Here is a 24,426-nt window from a genome sequence, read left to right on the forward strand (position 1 = left end):
AAAAAAAAAAAAAGAGAAATAAAAACGATGTATATACGGTTTTACGTAAATCCGTCGCTAATTTTATTTGCAACGGTTTTTCAATAACCGTGCTACAACGGATAAAAACCATTGTCTTTGAGCGCACCCTTTAACCGCAGGAGCTTTAACAACAGTTTTAAGAAACCCACTACAACGGTGAAAAACCGTTGTCGTTGGCCTTTTTATTTATTTATTTATTTTTAGTGCATAGACTTCTACGTGAAGCGGAAATGACTTTTGGCTATAGATAGTACAGTAGGATTTGGGTCTTCCTTAAACAGAATAATTATTTTTGGTTCCAAGTTGGACTTCCGAATTAATTTGATTTTTAATAAATAAGAAATTAGATTGCATAAATAAATTTAATAAATAATAAATTAGATTGCATAAATAAATATAGTTCTCATCAATCCAAGTGTACCTACCACGCATAAAATACACGCAAAACCCACCACCCCTATATTTCACATTACTTTTTCTGCTCCGCATAAAATTAACTAATGGGTATTGTTGAATGATAGTTGTTTCCATGTTTGTATCACTCACGTGCATATATATGTATATATACATACATTTGTGTGTGTGTATATATAAAACTCCAACCCCGCTGTCTCTTGAATCATACCGCACCCCCTCAACCAAAACAAAAGGAAAAAGAAAAAGTGGGGGGTTTTTTGTATGGATTCGTCAGTTCTTGTTTCTTGTTTCGTGATACTGAATTTATTTCTCATGACAATCCCAGCTTCGGGTGGCAAGTCCAGGCATTTCCGCTGGGAGGTTGAGTATATGCATTGGTCTCCAGACGGTCTAGAAGGTGTGGTCATGGGGATCAACGGGCAGTTCCCGGGCCCCACCATTCGGGCCCTGGCCGGGGACACCATTCACGTGGAGCTCACGAACAAGCTCCCGACAGAAGGAGTAGTCATCCACTGGCATGGAATCAGACAGGTTTTTTTTATTTGTTTTTTTTATAGCACTGATCTCTTGCTGTTTCGGGCCTAAATTTAAGTATTTCAATCTAAAAAGGCCATGGAAATAAAATTTAATTTATTTGTTATAATTTGAATTTGGAGAGTGTCGATGTCTGGTCTAAATTTTCCTTGTATTTGGCATGATGGGAATCATGTGATTGCTGTGCATCCAAAATTTTGTTCGAGATTTTCCCATTTTAATTAATATTTTCCATCTTTATTGGGTTTTTTTTATTTGAAATTATATCAGATTGGAACACCGTGGGCGGATGGCACCGCATCGATCTCGCAATGTGCCATCAATCCTGGAGAAAAATTTGCATACAGATTCAAGGTTGACAAGGTAATATCAATAGCACGTACGTTGTGAGACGGTCTCGTCAATTTTATTCATATTTATAATATAAAACGATGTTTTTAGTAATAAAAATTAATATTTTTCTTGAATAACTCAAATAAGAGATTGTTTCGTATGAGTTGTTGTGATTTTTTTTTCAAAATATTATATCTAAATCTCTCTCTTTGTATGCGCTCCTTTTTTTAGTGTTTGATATCTATAATCTTATACTATGTATTAAAGTTGATGTCTGGCTTTTAAAAATCTCTAAAATACTCGTTTTCTTATTATAACAATACCGTAAACACTCGTCTTTATCCAATGGAATCACCTCAACCGCATTTAATGGTTCTCTTGTGATCTTTATCTTTTGGATGTTTTTTAATTTTTCAAATTTTAATTTCTACTTTTAAACAAGAGTACTTTTATATACAAACACGCATGCCGAGTGACACTAGCTAATATTAATTAAACTTTGGCAAAAACGTGTGTGAGACGGTCTCACGAATCGTATTCTGTGAGACGGATATCTTATCTGGGTCATCCATGAAAAAATATTACTTTTTGGCAAAAACTTGTGTGAGACGGTCTCACAGGTCGTAGTTTGTGAGACAGATATCTTATTTGGGTCATCCATGAAAAAAAAAAAATATTACTTTTTATTGTGAATATCGATCGGTAAGGTTGACCCGTCTCACAGATAAAAATTCGTGAGACCGTCTCGCAAGAGACCTACTCTTACTTTTTATACTAAGAGTATTATTTTTATCGTGAATATCGGTAGGGTTGATACGTCTCACAGATAAAGATTCGTGAGACCATCTCACAAGAGACCTACTCTTTTTTGTACGAAGTTAGTTTTACGCGAGGATTCCACCACCAACGCATCCTCGCAGCCACGAACATCCACTTTCTTCTGATGTTAAAATATTTACATTTTCCCTGAGAATAAATTATCCTAATTAATTGAAGACTTGTAGTCTATCTGGTAGACGAAGTATCATATTCGAGACTCAATATAACAATCTCCTCATTATATATATCTCGTTTGGCGGATAATATATATTCTAAGCTATAGTTGATATTACAATCATGGTGACATATATTATTTTATATTTTTATAGGCGGGCACATACTTTTACCATGGGCACTATGGAATGCAGAGATCGGCAGGGTTGTATGGTTCTTTGATAGTGGATGTGAGGGAAGGAGACAAGGAACCATTTGAATATGATGACGAATTCAACATTTTACTAAGTGATTGGTGGCACAAGGGATCCCATGAACAAGAGGTTGATCTCTCCTCCAATCCCTTCCGTTGGATTGGTGAGCCTCAGGTAAATTTAATTTTAAATTAGAATGTTCAGCACACGTGGCGCGTGTGAAATGACGCATGTTAATTCGTATTTTGTTTTTTTATTATTTATGATTCTAAACTAAATTGAAAAAAGAAAGTATATATATATATATATATGTATATATACACGTTATAAGAAAATTGAGACATTGGCACGAGATGAACTATACTCAATGACTTGTGCCGGTCTATTCAATTGCCATCTTTGTTCTAGATTACCATTACAGAGGTAAACGACTGGTCAATAACTTGCAAAGATTAGAATAAATAAAGAACGTGCCTTTGTAGTTGTATTCTATTCTGATTTCTTGGTAGTAGCGTCGAAATATTCTAAACAAGGCTGGTTTAAAGACAATTAATTAGTTGGGATTTTCAAATTTCGAGTATGATTTTCAAATTTGAGTATTACCCTTTGTACATGAATGTGTATATTCAAATCTTGACTTAGTGATAAGGTGAGAATCCAAGATTTATTTGGTTTTGAGTTCAAATATCACTAACGAGGTAGTTTAGGTTAGGATATATATAAAAAAAAAAAAGCAAAATTTGTGTGGGACGGTCTCACAGGTCGTATTTTTTTAGACGAATATCTTATTTGGGTCATCCATAAAAAATATTACTTTTTATGCTAAGATTATTACTTTTTATTGTGAATATGCAGGGTTGACCCGTCTCACATATAAAGATTTGTGACACCGTCTCACAAGAGACATACTCTTAAAAAAATATGTATCTTTATTTTCACAAAAATTCTTGTGAGACGGTCTCACAGATCAATTTCGTGGGTCGAATCTTTTGTTTGAGTAATAAATGAAAAAATATTACTTTTTATGCTAAGATTATTATTTTTTATTGTGAATATCGGTAGGGTTGACTCGTCTCACAGATAAAGATTCTTGAGACCGTCTACTCTTTTGATTTTTTACAAGCCAAAATTATTGATACCGAATGATTAAAATTTTAACCTCAGACCTTGCTAATCAATGGGAGAGGGCAGTACAATTGCTCCCTGGCAGGGCAACTTAGCCATAGCCCAACAAGCCAGTGCAAGCTAAGAGGCGACGAACAGTACGCACCGCGACTCCTCCATGTGCAACCCCGCAAGACCTACAGGCTCAGGATAGCTAGCTCCACTGCATTGGCGTCTCTCAACTTAGCAATCGGGGTAACATTCACTTTAATATTTCAAGCTCTTTCTGAATTCAAATTAATTTAAATACTCTTTAATCATTCCATGATACATTTTAGTATGAGTTGGATTTAAATAGCCTCAAAATCTACTTTACAATTATTTTTATAAAATATATTAATTTTCGCAAATAAATGGGGGTATTGATGTATATGTTCCCAATGCCATAGAATCACAAAATGATGGTGGTCGAGGCCGACGGAAACTACGTCCACCCCTTCGCCGTCGACAACATCGATGTATACTCAGGCGAGAGCTACTCAGTCCTTTTCACCACCGATCAAGACCCTTCCAACAACTACTGGATCTCAGTTTCTGTACGAGGAAGAGAACCCAAAACTCCTCAAGGTCTAACAATACTAAACTACCGTCCTACTTCCGCTTCGAAGCTGCCGATATCCCCACCTCCAGCCGCCCCAGCATGGAACGATTTCAAATACAGCGTGACTCTGAGCAAACAACTCTTCGCCTTAAAGGGCACCCCTAAGCCACCCGCAAGACTGGACAGGCGAATCTTGCTGCTAAATACGCAGAATTTCATCGACGGGTACACGAAATGGGCTATCAACAATGTCTCATTAGTCCTGCCCGCCACACCTTATTTAGGTTCCATCAGATACGGTCTAACCAACGCATTCGACCAAAAGTCTCCCCCGGATGATTTCGGTCGCGAGTACGATATCGTGAAGCCAGCAGGAAACCAGAATTCTAGCTATGGGAACGGAGTGTACACGCTGAGGTTCAACACGACGGTGGATGTTATACTTCAGAATGCGAACGCGTTAAAGGCTAATGTCAGCGAGATACACCCGTGGCATCTGCATGGGCATGATTTCTGGGTTCTTGGGTATGGGGAAGGCAAGTTCACAGATAAAGACGAGGAGAGATTCAACCTGGAGAATCCTCCATTGAAGAACACCGCCGTGATTTTCCCTTATGGGTGGACTGCGCTAAGATTTGTGGCGGATAACCCCGGGGTGTGGGCATTCCATTGTCACATCGAGCCGCATTTGCATATGGGAATGGGGGTTATTTTCGCAGAAGGTGTTCGTCGGATCAACAAGATTCCTGACGAGGCTCTGGGCTGTGGTTTGACAGGGAAAGTGTTGATGAAGAAGAATGGTGGCATTTGAAGTTAATTCCCTAATGGCTCCATGGATTTATGTATTGATGATATGATTTTGGCTCAAAATGTATATGTTCTTCTGACCAACACATTTACGAAACTTGGGCTAGATTTGGTTTCATTTCTATTATTATAATTTTTTTTAATGAAAATGGAATCCGCGGACGTTACACAAAATCTAAATAAATTTAAAGAATAATGTTTGTTTATACACAAATATTGAGTGCAAAAGTGTTAAAAATTCTTATATATTTACCAAAATAACATAATCACTTTTAAATAATCAAAATCAATATGTGATCAGTTTCTGGATTTGAATTAAATTAAGCAGAAACAAAATTATGGGGTATAAAAAACTGAATTTTTTAAATGTTAAAAATGAAGAATCGTATTTTTTTTAAAGGTTGCACACACTAAAGACTTGAGAAGTTTATGATAGTTAGAGCTTTAAACTAATTAATCTATTATTAAAATGTTATTTATAAAACGTAAAATTCATAATTATTAGGCCATAATATTTATGAATGATTTTTAACCAAATTTAAACCAACACTATGGGTTTTTTTTAAAATTAGATTATAGTATTTTTGAAAAACTTTTATCAAAATATCTTGAGAATTATCAAATTATTGTAAAAATAAAATGAAAATAATTTTCCATTCCCCCCGTCAATACAAGAGGCGGAGAAGTGGAAATTAAGAATTCATTCCCCTCTCTTGTACATGCTGGTGAGTAGGGATGTAATCGAGTCGAGCCGAGCCGAACTCTTAAATGTTTGAGCTTGATTCGTTTATAATCGAGCCGAGCTCGAGCTTTATTTAACGAATATATGCATGGCTCACGAGCTTATTCAAGTCTTTATCGAGCCTAAACAAGCTTAATAAAAATGAATTATACATTTAAATTTTCATTAAATTAATTAAAAATTAAATTATATATTTAAAGAAAAATATATTATTCTTATTAAAATTTGTAAATTTATTATAATAAATAAATTTAATAGATTTTTCTATATATTTCATAAATAATATCCAAAATCAATAAATCAAATATCAAAACTATTATTTTTTCATCTAAAAGATTACTTATGACCTTACCAACGAACATGTTCACGAGCTAACGAGCCGAATACTGTAAAGCTTGAGTTTGGTTTGTTTATCTTAACGAGCTTCATTAAACGAGCTCAAACGAGCTTTTATCGAATCGAGTTTCGAATAGCTCACAAACGGTTTGGTTCGTTTACATCCCTACTGGTGAGTGGTGATTTGCAATACATAATGATTTATATATTAGGCACACGCACATATATATAATAATTTAATATATGTATGCATAAATAATATAATAATTTATATATTTCATGATATATAAATACATGTGTATTTATAAATAGGTATTTGAAAATAAAATAATTTCAATAATATGTTAATATAAAAGAAAAAATATATATATCTTTTTATAAAGATGAGTTCAGATTCGAGCGGATGAACACTATTCATTTTCAAGTATGAATTTAAATTTTAATTTATTCAACAACAAAAAATTTAAATTCAATCACTAAAGCAAAACTAAAATTTAATCTATTAAATTTATTTAAATTCTATATAATACGAGCATAAAATATTTAATATAAAAAATTATTTGAGCAACCAATGCGTTTTTCATTAATTAAAATGATTTTACGAATTTAATATTTTCCATTAAAATCTGGAAATTTGTTGATCCTTTACTATACATTTTTTTTTTTTTTTTGGAACCTATAATTAGGTCCATGCGTTTGAAGATATCATTAATCTAAAGCTCAACGGAGGATTCCTATTCCAGTTTGGTAAATGTATCAAGTATGGAGCCATCGTCTCTTAGAAGTATGACATGTCAGTTTAATCCGATGTTAGGATCATAAAAAGATAATTTATAGTTATCTCGATCATTATTATTCTCATTATTAGTGTCTCCTCATGTCTATAAAAATAATACGAAATTATTTGAATATATCTATAGATGATCTCGATTGTTACGATAATATGAAATCAAACTAAACAAAAGTAGATCTGGATCGTGAGACTTGAAAGATAAGGAGCTATCGACCCAATCATTTCCGATCATATAAAAGAATGAAGTAATTGTCACCATATATACTTAATGCTCTAATAATATTTAAATTATAAAATTATGGTATGTACCTCAATAACTAAAAGTTATGGGTGACTTGCTTAATCGCGATCAAATTAACATCTCGTTTATCATCGAATCTATCGATGACAAAAAAAATTTAAGAATAATTTGTAGGAAAAATATTTTGAGTTGCTTGTAATTTAACAAAACAATCACATATTTATTGTTTATTTTTATGATTTTTTCAAATTTTAATTGAAAATATTAAATTTATAAAGTCATTTTAATTAATGTAAACACAATGATTGCTCATTTAATTTTTTATATTAAATATTTTATGTTCATGTTTTATAGAATTTAAACAAATTTAATAGATCGAATTTTCACTTTTCTTTAATGATTGAATTTGAATTTAATTTTTTTAATAAACTAGATTTTGAATTCATGTTTGAAAATGAATAATTTTCATTAGCTCGAATTTGAACTATTTATATAACAAAATATGTTTGATTTTTTTTTTATGTCAACTTACTATTGATTTTTTTTTTATTTTCAAATATTTATTTATAAATACACATAAGTAATTGTATGTTATGACATATATATACTAGGATCGGGTTAGAGGTTAGAGTATAATTTATAGATGAATTAATAACTTTTTTAAAATTTTTCTTCTAAACCCTGTCAAACAATGGGGCTGGTCTTGATGGTGTTAAGTATCAAGATAATATTTCTCAACTTCTTAAGAAATGATCGGACCACAAATTGTACGGAACGATCCGATGAATCTTATGACTGGTTTATAAGCTCAAATAAGGCAATTCAAATAAGATAAATAAATGTAGTAAGAAAATAACACAAGTGATATTTATAGATGTTCGGATACTCAAGCTCTTACGTCACCAATTTTTCCACTTATAAAAAGATTTCATATAGAAGACTTTGGTTTTACAACCCACTTCGACCTTAGAACTTATCCACTGTCTAAATTGAAACTCATAATAACTTCTTATAATGGTTGAGACACACGGTCTAACAACCAATAGAAATAAAATGATGAATCATTCAACTCAAAGTGTCGAGAGATTGCCTAAACGATCTTGGTAAGAAACGATCGAGTTGTTTGACAGAAACACTTGAAGATTCTTGATCATTTGAATAAGTATTCTTTGGAGTACAACTGATGAACATTGAATAAATATCAAAGTGATAAGTGTTACGAAGACATGTTGTTGACATCCATTTATTGTTTTATCGTACATTTAATTTAATGAGTAGATAGATATATACAAAATATGATAGAAACGATAATTGACAACATAAAATACCTAGCTATGCTCGTAGACTTTTGTGGAAAACTTATGATCTTCCGACATCCTGTTTGTTGAGTATGGTTAATCTACAAACGTTTATGAAAAGCAGGCAAGATTATTGTAAGTTATGTTGGCTCGACTGTTTATAGATTTTTTTGTATACAATTAACACTTGAGTAATTTTCCACATACTAATGCGCAAGAGACAATCAAGTATTTTAGTATTGTGAGACCGGTTGAAAATGATTTTACTGAAATAGGTTGAATACCTGTAACAATGAACAAACGATAGCTTGATCTATTACATTCAGTTACTCTTGGTCATTACCAAAACTAAGAGGTTTAACAATATAAATTATTATATTATATATTATTTATACATACACACATTAAATTTTTACATATATGTGCCTAACATATATTTTCAGTCAATCTCCCGCCTCTACAATTAAAAATACATTTTTTGCTACCCCCGCTATCACAATGTTTTTAACTTTAAATTAATTTTTTTAATAATAATTTGATATAAATCGTGTTAAACCCCGATATTTCGATAAAAAAAATTCAAAAGTAAGTAATTTAATTAAAAAAAACCCAAACATTATGCTTTACTGGGGATCACAGCCATTTTGAGCAGCATTCCGAGCCAGTCTAATATAGAAATGCGATTTTAGGTTTTGAGAGAAGAAAAAAAAACACCTGTTTTACGAACCAAAGTCGTTGATTACAATTTGTGGACCCAGTTTACCCAACAGCGCAGACAAACCTCACTGCCGACCTCTCGACGCTTGCCATTTTCTGAATAAGATAAAAAAAACAAAAACAAAAAATCCCCATCTCTATCGATTAGTTCCCACTAATTCTCTATATTCACTTTCGATTCTTGATTTTGCGAGGAAACACATAAATGTGAATAGATTTTTCGTTTATCGTTCGTTATGTGTTTGTCTTGATGCTAATCGGTTGTTTGACGGTCTCCCATTTGATTTGATGACACACGGAAGATAAAAGGAGAAGAAATGGAGCTGAAGAGTAACTTTTTACCGGAATTTAAAGTCCAGCAGCCGAAATTAACGTGCTTGATATCGAGCAACAAACGCGATTCCACCCCTGTTATCGACATGTTTACTAGGTATTTATTTATTATTTTATACTTCACTTTACCTGGGTTTCAAATTTCATTTTTTCATGGAAGAAAATTCGAAACCGTTGGTCTCGCTCTTTCGTTTGGAGGAAGTTTTCAATAAGTTAGGAGGATTGCCTGAGTCGCGATGAACTACTTAAATGTTGGCTGGTCTTTGAAATATTCAGTAACTCAAAATCATCCTTGTTAGTTTCATGGATTTGAATCTGTGGGTAAGAAACCATAAAAAAAAACCTGTTTGAGATCGCGAGACAGAATATAACTTTCAGTGATTGATGGAATTCAGCAATGATTTGTAATCATTTGCTTAAAGCCATCTTACTATTATGATTGGAGTGATGGAAAAACATTTCTAGCCGTTTATTTGGAATATTCTGCAAGTGAATATTTATCGTGCCATGAGAAGATGTTGGGAGAATCGGACAAGAGTGTGCTTGCTTCATCGTCCATTTCGTTTCACCCAGTTTCCTGTTCTATGCCACCAATATGTAACTGATAATCAAAGTGATCTATTTCATGGAATCAGTAAATTGCTCGGGCTTTCCTTTTGCCAATTTATATTCGAATAAAATCTACCAGAATGTTACCTAGGAAAACGGTTATCAAAGTTGTTATAACCCAAAGGCCAGATACACAAGCGGTCCAGCCAAGATCAAGGAAACAAATTAATCAGAGATACACGCATAAAAGATTCAGGAAGCATGTGGCAAATAGGGTTGCTTAATTCATTTTCTGGTTTCTAGATTTTTGTTGATTGCATTTTTGAAATAAAGATTCCATCTGGATAACATAAAGGAGATATGATTGATTTCGTTTGTTTTTCTTTTTGAAAGTTTAAAGCCTGTATTTAATCACATTCAAAGGAAATGAAAAGGCAAGCTTTAACTCTCATTTTACTGCTGCATATTGCACGAGATCACGAGGTTCTTTCTCGACGAGCCTCTGCATACATGAGCCACACCATAGCGAGAAAAGGAAGGAAATCCAACAAACACAATACACACGGATTTACACGATCTCCCCGTATCCCGACCCGTAACGAGATCCTACGCATGGTCACATAACATCGTTGTATCAGCTGAGCCAGCCTTTATGGGAGACTTGAAGGCTATTTCGCAAAATTTGGAGGCCTTCATGAAAATATATAAGGAAGACAAGGAAACTTCAGACCGCCACATGCTTGATCTCACCACCTGCTTTGTAGAATTCATCATGCTTCGTTCTGATCGCAAAGGCAGCAATCATAAACACCACGATGACCACAATAAGACTGATCGCTTCAGTTCTGAATTGGGAGCCACATCCTTTCATCTGGAAGGGGCGACGCTCAATTATGGTTTTTAAAGCTTGATTGGACATGCCCAATTTGTCGTGGGCCGATTTTAAAGCCTACTGGCTCCTCCTCTTTGGGACTTCTTTTCAAGACGACGTTGAGTGAATTGCCCAAATTAAGGCAGACTGGATCTGTTGATGACTTGCAGCGCCACTTCGAACAACCCGTGGCCCACGTGAGTTCTCTTACAAGCAAACAGGAAGTCCAGAACTTCATTAGCGGGCTCCAGGAGATTATCGCAATTGACGTGTAGGTACAGCGCCCCCTTGATCTCACCATGGCCATGCACTTAGCACGGCTTTATGAGCGCCACAATGGCCCTCGTTTGCAGGGTGCTGTCGGAAAGTCCAGAGTCCATACCGATTCCAATCATTAAGCGTTTGACAAAGGTAGAAAATACCTGCCGGGTGCGAGAGCTACGTCAGAGCTATGTTTGAATTCCTCGTTATGCTTTTTGGACGAATGCACCGTCCATGTTTCAAGCCTTGATGAACTCACTCTTCCTGGAATTCTTAGGCAAGTTTGTTCTAGTATTTTTCGATGACATCCTTATTTTTTCCCAATCTTGGGAGGACCACCTTCTTCACCTCCGTATGGTGTTTCCATTCTCCGAGATCAACAGCTCTTCCTCAAGAAATCGAAGTTCTCTTTCCTCTGACTAACGGTTGCCTATCTTGGTCATCAAGTCTCTCGGGAGGGAGTTGCGATTGATAATGACAAAATTGCAGCAATCACCAAATGGCCTCAACCGACCTCAGCCGTGCACTCCGTGGCTTTCTTGAGCTCACGGGCAATTACCGTAAGTTTGTGAAAAACTATGGCATTATCGCAGCCCTGCTCGCTGATATGCTGCGCAAAAATTCTTTCGTTTGGTCAGCCGCCGCCTTGGAAGTCTTGCAAAGCTTAAGCTGGCGCTTACTACTACACCAGTGTTTGCTCTTCTGGATTTTTCGATTCTTTTTGTGTTCGAATGTGATGCTTACGTATTGGGTTGGGGGTTGTTCTTCAACAGTATGACCTCTCCATTGCATTTTTTTACCGCTAGCTTACTTTACAACATGAGAAGTTACCTGCCTATGAGAGTGAACTTATTGGTCTCGCAAAGGTAATCCATCATTGGCATTCATATTTCTGTGGAAATTCTTTTGTCATTCAGACCGATCATTACAATTTAAATTTTTGTTGGAGCAGCGTATTCTAACCTCACCTCAATAATATTGGATTAGCAAACTGTTGGGGTATGATTTTCAGGTGGAATATAGGCCGGGAAAGTTGACTTATAACCCCCACAGCGTATGCAATATCCGATCTGGTATGAGCAAGATAGATAAGCTTATCAACCAGTCTTTGATACCTCTCTTTGTCAACCACGGGTCCATCATTGTCATCACCAAGTTTGTGGTTAGTATCAATTGGTGTAGGGGCTGGTTTGCAAGCTAACATTCCAGTTTCAAACAGTAGGTCCGTGATATACTTTTGTTGTGAGATAAAGATCCTTTTCTTGGAATGAGCTACTTCTATTCCAAGAAAATACTTCAATCTCCCAAGTTCTTTCGTCTCAAACTCTTCTGCCAAACAACTCCTCAAAGCTTGCTTTTCATCTTCATTGTTTCCAGTCACGACTATATTTTTTTTTTGATAAGAAACTTACTTATATTAATTTGAAATAGTTTTTCAGTTACATGAAGTGGACTAGTGGTCCACTAATAGGAAATTATAAAACTCAAAATTAGCAATACACATAAGTCCAATCCCTTAAAAGATCTAGTGTTGATAAACTCTGAAAATCTTTATTAATTCCAATCCAGCTGACTATCTTGAATTTGATCTTCTCCCAACACTCTTCCTGCACTGTCTTCCACATCTTCAAAGATTCTTCTATTTCTTTCTAGCCAGATGCCCCAGCATATGCCATGGATCACCACCCTCCAAAAAACTCTTCCTCTTTTACCAACCCATTGTCCGAGATCCGTATTGAACAAATCAGCGGTTGTCTTCGGTACGACCCAAACGAATTTCAGCTCATTCAACGCCCTTGACCACAATTCAATTGCAAGCTTACAGTGAATCAGCAAATGATCCTGCGTTTCCATCTCATTACGACACAACACACACCAATTGGGAGAAATAGCACAGTTAGGCCATCGCTTTTGCATCAACTCTGATGTAGGTAACTTACCAAGAATTGCCGTCCAAGAAAAAATTTTAATCTTTGAAGGAATCGGTGTCTTCCAAATGATTTTGTTAAATTCGAAGTTTTGGACACCATTATTCGCTGAGAAGAATGAATGGAAAAACGACTTGACTGTGAACTTCCCCGACGGATCCCCCTCCCACACTCTAAAATCATCTACCCCTTCGACAAGCCTAACCATTTCTAAGATACCTAACAACGAAGACAAGTGAACAACCTCCTCCTCTCGGAGAAGCCGACGAAAATGCAAATCCCAGGAGTAATCATTTGACACATTGTCGAAAGCAAAGAAATAAGATATTGGCAAGTTACGAGCCGAGCTAATACGAAACAAAGAAGGGAACAAATCCCGGAAAGCTACGTCCCCCCCACCAAATATCCTCCCAAAACCTGATTTTAGTCCCCCCCTCTAACCACTAATCTCAATAGTCGGTGATAAGTCGGGTAAGTGCTTGAGATAAATTTCCACAGACCGCTAAACGTCACATTCATCGCCAACCCCGCATCCCAACCATTTTCTTGTAACCCATATTTGCTCCTTATTATTCTTTTCCACAGCGGTTCGTTTTCAACGCCAAACCTCCACCACCATTTTCCCAAAAGTGCTTTGTTCCTCAAACAAATGTTTCCGATCCCCAATCCTCCTTTCTCTTTCGGTCTACAAACTTGTTCCCACCTTACTACCATTTGACAGTGTGATTCACCCTCGTTTCCATCCCACAAAAAATTTCTCATTATCTTTTCCATCTTCGCCGCTACTCCTTTCGGTATCCTGAAAAGTGACAAAGTATATAGGCAATGCATTCAATACCGCAGCGATCAATGTTACTCTTCCCCCTTTGGACAAAAAAGCTTTTTTCCACATAGCCAATTTTCTGGTAATCCTGATCAAGATTGGTTCCCAAAAAGACACTTTCAATGGATTCCCCCCTGAAGGGACTCCCAAGTATGTGATTGGCCATTTCTCCCTTTGACAACCAAACGTCCGGGCTAGTTCCTCCTCTTCGACTTCATCCTGACATAAGCCCAATAATGCACTCTTATCCCAATTGATCCTAAGTCCTGACATATCACAAAACAACTCCAAGATTTGCACCAAAAATTTTAGGTGTACCTCCTTTTGTACGAAAAACAATGTGTCGTCCGCAAACTGTATATGTGATACTTCCACCTTCTCTCGGCCCACTTCGAAACCTTTGATTAAGTTCGCCTCTTTTGCTTTATCAACCAAATATAGCAATAGGATTGTGACTCCCCCTGAGTCGGAATGTTTAAAGAACAAAGTATGGTCTCCTTGGCTTTGTCTGTATCCATAAACAAGCATTGCTTTGGTGAACCTCCCAAACCAGGCCCTTGGTGATTGTTTAAGGCCATATAATGCCTTCTTTAATTTGCAAACTTTAGAGCACTCAAAATCTTTATCGAATCCTGGAGGAACATCCACGTATATTTCTCTTCCGGGTCACCGTGAAGGAATGCATTCTTTACATCAAACTGCTGTAAGTTCCAGTTAAAGTTGGCTGCTAAAGACAATAAGATTCGGAATGTATTCATCTTGGCAACTGGAGCAAATGTATCTTGATAATAAACACCATAGGTTTGTGTATAACCCTTTGCAACAAGTCTGGCCTTGTACCTTTCTAGTGAGCCATCAGATTTGTACTTTATTGTAAATATCAATTTGCAACCCACAACCTTCTTTACTGGTGGGAGATCAACAATTTCCCATGTTTTGTTCTTTTCCAGCGTCTACATTTCAATTTTGATAGCAACTCTCCAATTTTCACTAGATAATGCCTTAGATAAAGTATTAGGAATGTGAATAGTGTTTAAATTGACTAGAAAGCTCTATGTGATACAATAAAATTTTGAAAGGTTACAAAATTGGCAATTGGATAAAGAGGTTTTTTAGTGCATTCCCTTGTTCCTTTTCGAGCAGCAATAGGCAAATCATAATCACAAGAAATAGCTTTTTCTGGACATACCTCATTTTCAGAATTAGGTTTGGATTCTTGGATTTGCTCGTGGGCAGCTTCGGGCCTTTTTCTTCTTGAGTATACATGGTCAAATTGCTTGCTGTTAAGGGACTTATTTGAAGAGTGACTTGGCTCAAAATAGACTGGAATGGAAGGAGTTGGGGCTGCCAGAGTGGCTGGAGGTAACTCAAGTAAGAAAGAATCTCTATCATTATCTTCAAGAACATGTACTGCTTCCTCTTGAAGACATGGTTGGGCAAAGTATGATGCGTCTTCATCAAAAGTAACATCCATAGAAAAAAAAATATTCTTTGTAGCAGGATGATAACAATTGTAGCCTTTTTGGGTTGATGAATACCCAACAAATATAAACTTTAGAGCTCTATGATCTACCTTTCCCTTGTTTTGAACATGAACAAATGCAGTGTAGCCAAAAATTTTTGGGTTGAGGTGAGGATCCTTGTCAAGGTTAGGGTAAAACTCGGACACTACCTAGATTGGACTTCTAAAACCTAATGTTTTTGAGGGCAGACGTTTGTTGATGTATGCAGCTGTTAGTACGGCTTCTCCCCAATAATTTTTGGAACATTTTTATGAAAAAGAAGAGCTCGGGCTGTAGCTAGCAAATGACTAATTTTCTTTTCTGCCATTCCGTTTTGTTGTGGGGTATAAGAGCGAGATGATTCATGTATAATTCCCTCTTTTTAAAAATAGGAAAACAAAGTGTGATAGAAATATTCTCTTGCGTTATTGGATCTAATTTTTTTTTGATTTTTTTTCCAAATTGATTCTGGATCATAGAATGAAAATTTTGAAACACAGTACTAACATCAAACTTATTTCTGAAGGAATATCCATGAAATCTGAGTGCAATCATCAATAAATGAGACAAACCATCGAGATCCTAAATATATTCGAAGTAATCGAGGGTCCCCAAACATTAATATGGATTAGATAGAAAGGAGTAACACATCTTTTATTGCTTATTGGAAAGTTTACACGTTTATGTTTTGCAAACTCACAAACATCACAATGAAGACGTTCATTTCCTAACCCCACAAATAACAACGGAAACATAGATTTTAAAACTCCAAAAGATGGATGACCTGATCGGAAATGATGAAGCCAAATGTTATCTTTATTTGAAGATGACAAAAAAGACGAAGATACTTTATTCCTAACGTTGTTCAAGTTGCCAATATCCTCAAGAAAATATAGCCCGTTTTCTTCCCTAGCACGTCCAATCTTCCTCCCCGAATCCCGGTCCTGAAATACACAATGTGATGGATAAAAAAGCACATTACAATTCAGGTTTAAGGTCAGTAGTTTGATAGATATAGGCTGGTGGATAATCTTGGCACGTGAAGAACATTGTGAAGTGTAATTGTGGGGCTGATTTGGATACTGCCTATCCCAGCAATAGTGGTAATAGTACCATCCACAATGGTTATCTTTCAGTTGCTTGAACAAGGTGTGTAGTTGTTGAATTTAAGTTAGGAATGGGTCATATGGTATGTGGCTCTTGAATAAACAATCCACAAATTTCTAACAGCTTTATCTGAGGCATTTAATCCTAGAGAGATAAAAAGACTTACCTGAATGGGCTAAGGAGCAAGTACCACTGATTTTATTTTCATTCCCAAGGGGTTTTCTAAGTCTTTCAACCTCTTCCTTGATGAGTTCATTTAGTCTTGGGTCACCTTCTTGACTTGGCTGGATAACCGTAAAGTTGGCGTGGTTTTTGTTTCTGGTCTGTCCCCATCGTTGATTCCAGTCCTTGTTTCTTCCATGTAATTTCCAGCACTTGTCCTTGGTGTGTCCAGTCTTTCTACAATAAGGGAACCATAAATCTTTCTCGCTCTCTCAGCTTTCAACTTTTGATATTTCCGTCCATCCATACTCCTTAACGTGACGTTCTGGAATCTTCGCAACCGTCATCGATCCCTCAGAATTTTGAGGCTCAAGCATCACACTTCTCCGACTTTCTTCAGCTTGAATCAAAGAGATTGTTTTTTCCAAAGATGGTATCTTATCTTTTCCTAGAATTTGGACCCTTATTTGATCGAATTCTGGGTTCAATCCAGCAAGGAATCATAAACTCGGTCCTTATCAATGAATTGTTTTAGAGTTGAGGCATCTTCTAGAAAGTTCATCACAATGACCAATAGTGATCAAGTTCTTGTCAAAGATTTTGAAGTTCGTTGGCGTACTCAGTGATCGGTTTATTTCCTTGTTTGGCTGATCCCGCCTTTATTTTGATTTCGTAAACATAGGTAGTATCACGAGCCTTCGAATAAGTTCGTTTGATTGACTTCCAAATGGCCTTTGCATATGTAAAAAATATGACAGTTTCACTGATCGTTGGATCCATCGACTTCCACAGCCAGGACATGACCATAGAATCAGCTTCATCCCAAGCGTCGAAGCCTTTGTCTCCTGGTTTGAGTCCAGTCCCAAGAAGGTGACTAATTCTCTTTTTTCCTTTCAAATAAGTCCGCACAAATCGGGACCATTTCAAGTAGTTATTTCCATCCAAAGGATAGTTTGTTTGATGTTTTGCAAGTCGCCAGTCGTTGGATTGAGATTTACATCCTCCGATTTGGCAGATTGCTTCACAACTATAATTTTTTTTGAAGCTTCAGAATCAGAGATGATTAAGGAATGAAGAGAACGATAGAGCTATCGAGTAGAAAAAAACTTGAATTTAGAAAAAAATGGGCTCTGATACCATGTCATAAATCATAGAATAATTTCTTGTATTATTTTCCAATAACTTCATGATACTTATACAACATACTAAATTATTTACAATGGAAATCCTAGATCTTAATCCTAGCAATCCCCTGGTTTAAGGAAACCAAATATACACTTATAATCAATTTAAGATACACAATATCAAGTAAAGATCTACAAGATATTATTTATTCAATCTTCCAACATAGTCACAATATCTTCAGTTTTCAACAAACACTCTGCCTCTTCTGTTGATCAGCAGCGTGTGCAGTGCATTCCGCTTTCCAACCCGAAGGATGCTTGGGCTGTCCACGATGGCCTCCTCCTCTTCAAGGGCCGCATTTTTCTGCCACCAGCTTCACCATTTCCCCAGATTATATCTATGATCCACAATGGCCATCACGAGGGATATCAGAAAACCCTTGGGCGTATATCTCGCGATTTCTATGGGCGGGCATGAAAAAATAGGTGCTGGATTTTGTGGCTGTGTACGACACTTGCCAGCGCAATAAAGTGGAAACACTCAAACCGGCCGGATTACTACAACCGCCCGTTCCTCACCACATATGGTCGGATATCTCCTTGGATTTTGTGGAGGGTCTCCGCTACCAGTTACTTGTGGTGGTTGACCGGTTTTCCAAATATGCACAATTCTTGCCGCAGTCTCATCCTTATACAGCAGTGTCGGTGGCTAGACTTTTCTTTGACAATATTTCAAACTTCATGGTTTCCAGAAACTATGGTCAGGGATCAGGACCCGACTTTCACTAGCTCGTTTTGGTGCGAACTTTTTTGACTCAGTGGCTCTCCATTATGCTTCAGTTTGGCTCATCACCCTCAGTCCGATGGTTAAACCGAGGTGGTTAATCGCATAATTCTCATGTACCTATGCTGTTTCGCAGGCGATTACCCCAGAAAGTGGGTGGATTGGCTACCTTCGGCAGAATTCTGCTATAATTCCAGCTTCTATTCAGCGCTACGCACGACTCCCTTTGAGGTGGTGTATGGTTGACCACCCCCGAGCCTAGTTACTTACTGCCCCGGCCTGTCCAAATTAGCTTCAGTGGACATCGAACTTCGACATCTTGATGTGGTTCTCCGTAACCTTCGGGAGCTGTTACTGACTGGCCAGAATGTTATGAAGCAAGCATACAATGCCTTCCATCGTGATGTTCAGTTCAGTTTTGGGGACATGATTCTTCTTAGATTACAGCTGTACCGCCATCTGAGTTTAGCTGCGAGAAATAAGAAGCTCTCTCCAAAGTTCTCTGACCATTTGCCATTAGCGTCTCGTATTGGAGAGGTGGCATACAAACTCGAACTCCCTGCTGATTCACATCTTCACCCAGTTTTCCATGAATCTTGCTTGAAGCCTTTCCGTGGCACCTCGACGGACATCACACCTTTACCACCATTCCAGCAGGACTTCAAACCAGCACCATGGGCTGTACTTGACCAGCGTGTTCGTCAAGGTCGCACTGAATTGTCGATACATTGGGAAGGACTCTTCCCGGCGGATGCTTCTTGGGAGGATGTTCACGCCCTTGCTGAGCAACACCCTTCTTTCATGTTTGAGGACAACCATGACGTCGACGGGGAGAGTGATGTTAGAGCCCAAATCCCAGATACACAAGAGGTCCAGCCCAGATCAAGGAAACAAGTTTATTAGAGATACATGCATGAAGATTCGGGAAACATGCGGCAGATAGGGTTGCTTGATTCATCTTCTGGTTTCTAGATTTTTGTTGATTGCATTATTGAAATAAAATTCCATCTGGATAACAGATAGGAGAAAGGATTGGTTTCGTTTGTTTTCCTTTTTGAAAATTTGTTTGGAAGATTAGGAATAAGCCTTGTATTTTACTTTCAGTGGAAATGAAAAGGAAAAATTTAACTCTCATTTTACTGCCGCATATGGCACGAGATCGTGAGGTTCTCTCTTGACGAGCCTCTACGTACACGAGCCACACCATAGGGAGAAAAGGAAGGAAATCCAGCAAATACAATACACTCTCAGATTTTACATGATCGCGTCGTATCCTGGCCCAAAACAAGATCCTACGCACAGTCACATAACAAAAGTTTTCTTTTCGTCTTTATCAGACCTTACTGCTTTCTAAATGAACAATTATTCAGTTACTTATTCATTGCACCTTACTTAACCGTATAGGGAGACATTCCCTGCTCAATATTATAGATGGAAACATCTTGAAGTTCACTGCAACAATGACCAAAATATCCAGAACTTGGGTTTATCCAAGAATGAAACATCAAAGCTACCTGAACTCTCCTTCGACCGTCTTCAACTTACTGATCAGGAGTGCACTGGCCTTCAAAGGCGAAACTTTGGTCGTTTTGTTGCTCGTGGGGCTATCCTGGATGAAGAATATTGGGTTGGTTTTTTTCTTTCTTTTCCACTCTGTATAATGTATATATGATGCACCACACCAAAATCATCATTTTAGTTTATGTTTGTACCATGGTGTCTGTATTTTTCTGAAAGAACATCAGATTTCTTGTCTCCATGTTTGACTTAAAATGGCAGACAGCGGCATGGCTCCGAGCAGAAGCCCATTGGGAATCCTTGTCTTACATGAGGTCAATTATCTGAATTTTGTAGTTTCTATTCCCTACTTGATTGTGATTCAACATGCTCTACTAATGCCCACCCACACATATTAAAGAATCTTTCTGCTGTATATCCTAAATTGTCAATTTTTGTGTCCATTGATTAAAATGATCATTTTGTCATTTCAGGCATGTTGATAGTTATAAAAGAAAGTATGCTGAACAGGCAAGTCTATATAGATTGGGAGTGGGGTTTTTTAGGATCATATTGTACCCCCTGAATTTTCTTTATCACTGATGACTTGAATTAAGCTGATAAATATACATTCTTCTTATTCAATGGTAAGTTTTTTTGTTGTCAGAACCTCGTTACTGTTTTGTCTTGATGCACAGTATCCAAATTATGGTGCTTGGATTTTTTCTATGGCGCCAATGCCATTGGTTAATGCTGTTAATTGCCAGTTCGCAGTTTTGGTTGTGGACATTAATTGGCTATGTGTTGAATATTATTTCCGAATATGCTTTCTATTTCTGGGACAAGCTCGCGTGTGCTTTAGATTTCGTTCATTACAAGTTCTTGTGATGAGCTTCAATTCCTTTAGCGCCATGCAATATATGATCTATTACTGGACTATAATGCTCTCTCAATCTATTCATCTCATATTGGCAGGAATTTTATGCTTTGAAGCGAAGATGTTTTGGCCAGGAAGGGAAATCGTTGAACTGCTTTTGCTTAGTTGCTGTAAGTAATGCAAACAATGACACAAGTATTTCACTAAATCCTTTTAAAGTTTTGAGATAATTGTGTTTTTCAAGAGTTTTCTTATTCATTTGTTCAGTACCCTGACGCTGTAGTAGTTCAAGAAAATCTCTATTTTTTGTCTATTTATTAATTTATACCATGCTTTGATGCTCATTCCCTTTTTTACTTTTACTATTTATTAGATTTCTGGCAAAATAATTAGTAGTCTAGTCTATGTTGATGATGTGCCGCAGCTTAGAACCTCAGTATATCAACCTCATCCTCTAACCTGTTCCAAAATCATCTGTTGGCACCATTCTGCTCTTCTGTTTATGTGCATCTTCAATTATAGTTTATATGATCATAAAACGTTGTATCTCGTATCTGCAGCTCTTATTCAGAGGCTCAAAATTTACTGATGTTTTTTTGACCATGCAGGTTAAGAAGGAAGAGAAAAATGTTAGAAGAACGGTCCTAAATAGTATAGTGGGAACTTTGGACTTGAGTATTCGACAATTTGTGCAGGGAGAGACATATCCTGAGGTACAATCTCGTGCTCACGAAATGTTGTGGATTTCAAACATGACCTAGCATTATTGTGTGTGAGATAGCAATGGTGCAGCGTTTATAACAGCTGTAACTCAGGAAGTATCATTTGTCATATCTGTTGTCATGCTGTTATTTGATATTTCCTTTATCACTTTTCCACTTATCTTTTCAACAAGAAAAGATTCTGCAGTCTCCCAAACTGAGCCTTCTTTTGCATTTATTCTACGGATGAACATGTGCACTTTTATGTGATTATAACGTGTTCCTTAATTTCCGACCTAACTCGGTGGAAGTTTATTCCTTATTTTGTAGGATATTAAGAGATATTCTGCTGTTTTGGTGAACCAAGATCCCCTGGATATGCATAAATATGCTTATATTGCAAATGTGTGTGTGGCAAAGTTTGCTCGACGTCAGGGTATTGCTTCAAACATGATATACTTAGCCACGGATGTTGCCATTGCGTCAGGTCTCATATCTTAACTTTCAACATTGTTACTGGTTCTGCTTGTTTTTTTGCTCTGTACGTGTTGTACATTGCCATTAATTAATATCTTTTCTCCGATTACTGTTGTACCAACAGGTATGAAGCAGCTTTTTGTTCATGTAAATGCAGACAACAGGCCTGCCCAGGATCTATACAGAAAAACTGGCTTCAAGGTACCCTTGCTCTCATATTCTATAGTCCCTCTTCAATTATTGTTGAGGCCGTCTTGTTTATTAAATTCTCCACGAAGATAACACAAGGTCTAGTGACTCTACCGATATGGTTTTTGTCCATCATTAAATGTTTGGCAAACAACGTTTAATGACCAACCGAGACTGCAAAAAAAGCATTTCAAAAGCTTCCACTGATTAAACTCATGTAAAATGAACAACCATAGATGCGTCGTATTTGATAAATCCTATAAACTTATTTTCCATGTTACATTTGTGTTATATTTTCAAATCTTAGAAAAACCATTTTTGAATGGATCGGCGTACCTTTCGTTTGCTGTAATCTTTATGATGTGAATCTATAGACAGCATATTTTGGGTGGATCTGCAGGTCATCGAAGCTGCTTTGTCTAATTTATCAAAAGATCAAAGGATACTAATGTCCATGGATTTATAGAAGTGATGTAAAAACATACGTACTTCCATCCATGTGTTGTGCACCAAGAGATCTCGACTCTAACTCCTTTCCCACTGGTAGCATTCTCCTCGTATTGTATCCTATGCGTTCATTGGAGTCAACTTCTTGTGGGTGTTTGCGTATTTGTATTGTTTCATTATATATATACATCCTTGAAGTGTAAAAGGTGTAGAAACTTTCTTGTCTAGTTACTTAAATTTACTGTTTACATCCAGGATCGGTATCATTCTTGAGTTACCAGATTTCTAAATATACGTGTAAAAGGTCAGATCAGTGACTCAATTTTGAGTGGAAATTTCGTAATATGTTTATATTTTTTAATTTAAATCAAATAGTTATTATGAATACATATGGCAATACTTGTATAAAATTATCATATATAATCATAAATAATGAGAATTGTTATTTACACTTCGGATGAAATTTATTAATAAAGTAGAGTACAAACAATATATAAAGTGCACAGTGTCATGAAAAAAGTAAAAATTTATGGTAAAAAGTAAAAATTTCAAATTCTCAAAATTATCAAATTGCACACTTTATAATATTTTTCTTTTAACTCAAATGTCTCAAATCTTTACAAATGGAGATATATTTATAGGATTTCTTTGAAAACAATCCAAAAACAATTTCATCATTACATACATCATAACACACTAATTTTCAATATTCAACATCTAATTTTACCTAATTTTCAACATTCAACGTTATAATTTTCAATCCAAGTATTTTTCACATTTTCAACACAAAGAACAATTATTTATCATATATGTTGTTGAATTTGGTGAAGTATTGTGCACAAATTTTATTTTTAAAATAAATCAATCAATTTTAAAAATTATATTTTATTAGAAAAAAATAAAAATTTAAGGGCTTAAATGGATGTTAACAATAGTTGAAGGGACAAAAGAACCACTCCTAATTTCTTAAATAAACTCTCTGACTGCAATTTTTTTTTTATAGCGAAACCAATAATTGAAGAAGTAATTTTTTTTCTCTAAATGTTCTTAAAATAATTTTTTTTTTAAAATCGAAATGTGGTAGCCATCCAATAATTATTCTCTTATAGTTTTTATTTATTTATTTTATGTAATTTCTCAATTAACATGTATGCACTTATTTTAAAGTATTAGATAAACTAAATAAGCATTTGACATAATAATTTATTTGTTAAACTTTTAATATGTAAATAAGAAGATTTAACGATTACATATGACAAACAATCTTAACTATGACCTTTTTTTGTGTTTATAAAAAGTTATTAAACTTGGGTAATATAAATAAAATTGTCTTCTTATTAAATTATCCAATATTATGTATCAATATTTGAATATGATATATTAACTTCTAATTTCGATTCATTTGATACAATTGTTGACTTGATATCTAACAAGTTAATATTTCTGATGACACGTAATTATTTTTTATAACAGATCATCAGTTCGATTAAAATAACTAAAAATTAAAAATTAATATACAAAAACTCAAAATTAACAACAAAAAAAAAATATTTTTATGATATTTTTTTTTGCTTTGTAAAATATTAAAGAGCGGATATTTAGATATTTGTACCCAATAATTATTATTAACACACATAATTTTATTTTTCCCTGAAAAAATAAA

General features: G+C 35.8%; 2 protein-coding genes and 1 long non-coding RNA gene across 7 annotated transcripts; all 3 read left to right on the plus strand.

Annotated features, from left to right (window-relative positions):
• Nucleotides 1-606: 606 nt before the first annotated feature.
• LOC142547584 (L-ascorbate oxidase-like) lies at nucleotides 607-5,218 on the plus strand. Its single transcript, XM_075655949.1, has 5 exons — nucleotides 607-969; nucleotides 1,243-1,335; nucleotides 2,454-2,666; nucleotides 3,657-3,851; nucleotides 4,046-5,218. Exons 1-5 carry the CDS (start codon nucleotides 700-702, stop codon nucleotides 5,006-5,008), a joined length of 1,734 nt encoding a protein of 577 aa, XP_075512064.1. The 5' UTR covers nucleotides 607-699; the 3' UTR covers nucleotides 5,009-5,218.
• A 3,992-nt stretch (nucleotides 5,219-9,210) lies between these two features.
• LOC142547593 (GCN5-related N-acetyltransferase 6, chloroplastic-like) lies at nucleotides 9,211-23,116 on the plus strand. 5 transcript variants are annotated; one of them, XM_075655978.1, is made up of 9 exons: nucleotides 9,211-9,561; nucleotides 19,980-20,202; nucleotides 20,321-20,407; nucleotides 20,567-20,603; nucleotides 21,048-21,119; nucleotides 21,558-21,662; nucleotides 21,981-22,137; nucleotides 22,252-22,328; nucleotides 22,717-23,116. In XM_075655978.1, exons 2-9 carry the CDS (start codon nucleotides 20,036-20,038, stop codon nucleotides 22,780-22,782), a joined length of 768 nt encoding a protein of 255 aa, XP_075512093.1. In that variant the 5' UTR covers nucleotides 9,211-9,561; nucleotides 19,980-20,035; the 3' UTR covers nucleotides 22,783-23,116. The 5 variants fall into 5 exon arrangements, with proteins under 5 accessions (XP_075512093.1, XP_075512074.1, XP_075512080.1 ...); XM_075655959.1 differs by having other exon boundaries at nucleotides 20,355-20,407; XM_075655988.1 differs by lacking the exon at nucleotides 9,211-9,561 and adding an exon at nucleotides 9,955-10,288.
• On the plus strand, nucleotides 10,295-19,232 carry LOC142547623 (uncharacterized). The gene is made up of 2 exons (XR_012820706.1): nucleotides 10,295-12,011; nucleotides 18,072-19,232. It is a non-coding gene; the product is annotated as an uncharacterized LOC142547623 (long non-coding RNA).
• Nucleotides 23,117-24,426: the final 1,310 nt, after the last annotated feature.

This window comes from Primulina tabacum, chromosome 1 (assembly GCF_025594145.1).
Source record: "Primulina tabacum isolate GXHZ01 chromosome 1, ASM2559414v2, whole genome shotgun sequence".
NCBI classification, from domain to species: domain Eukaryota; kingdom Viridiplantae; phylum Streptophyta; class Magnoliopsida; order Lamiales; family Gesneriaceae; genus Primulina; species Primulina tabacum.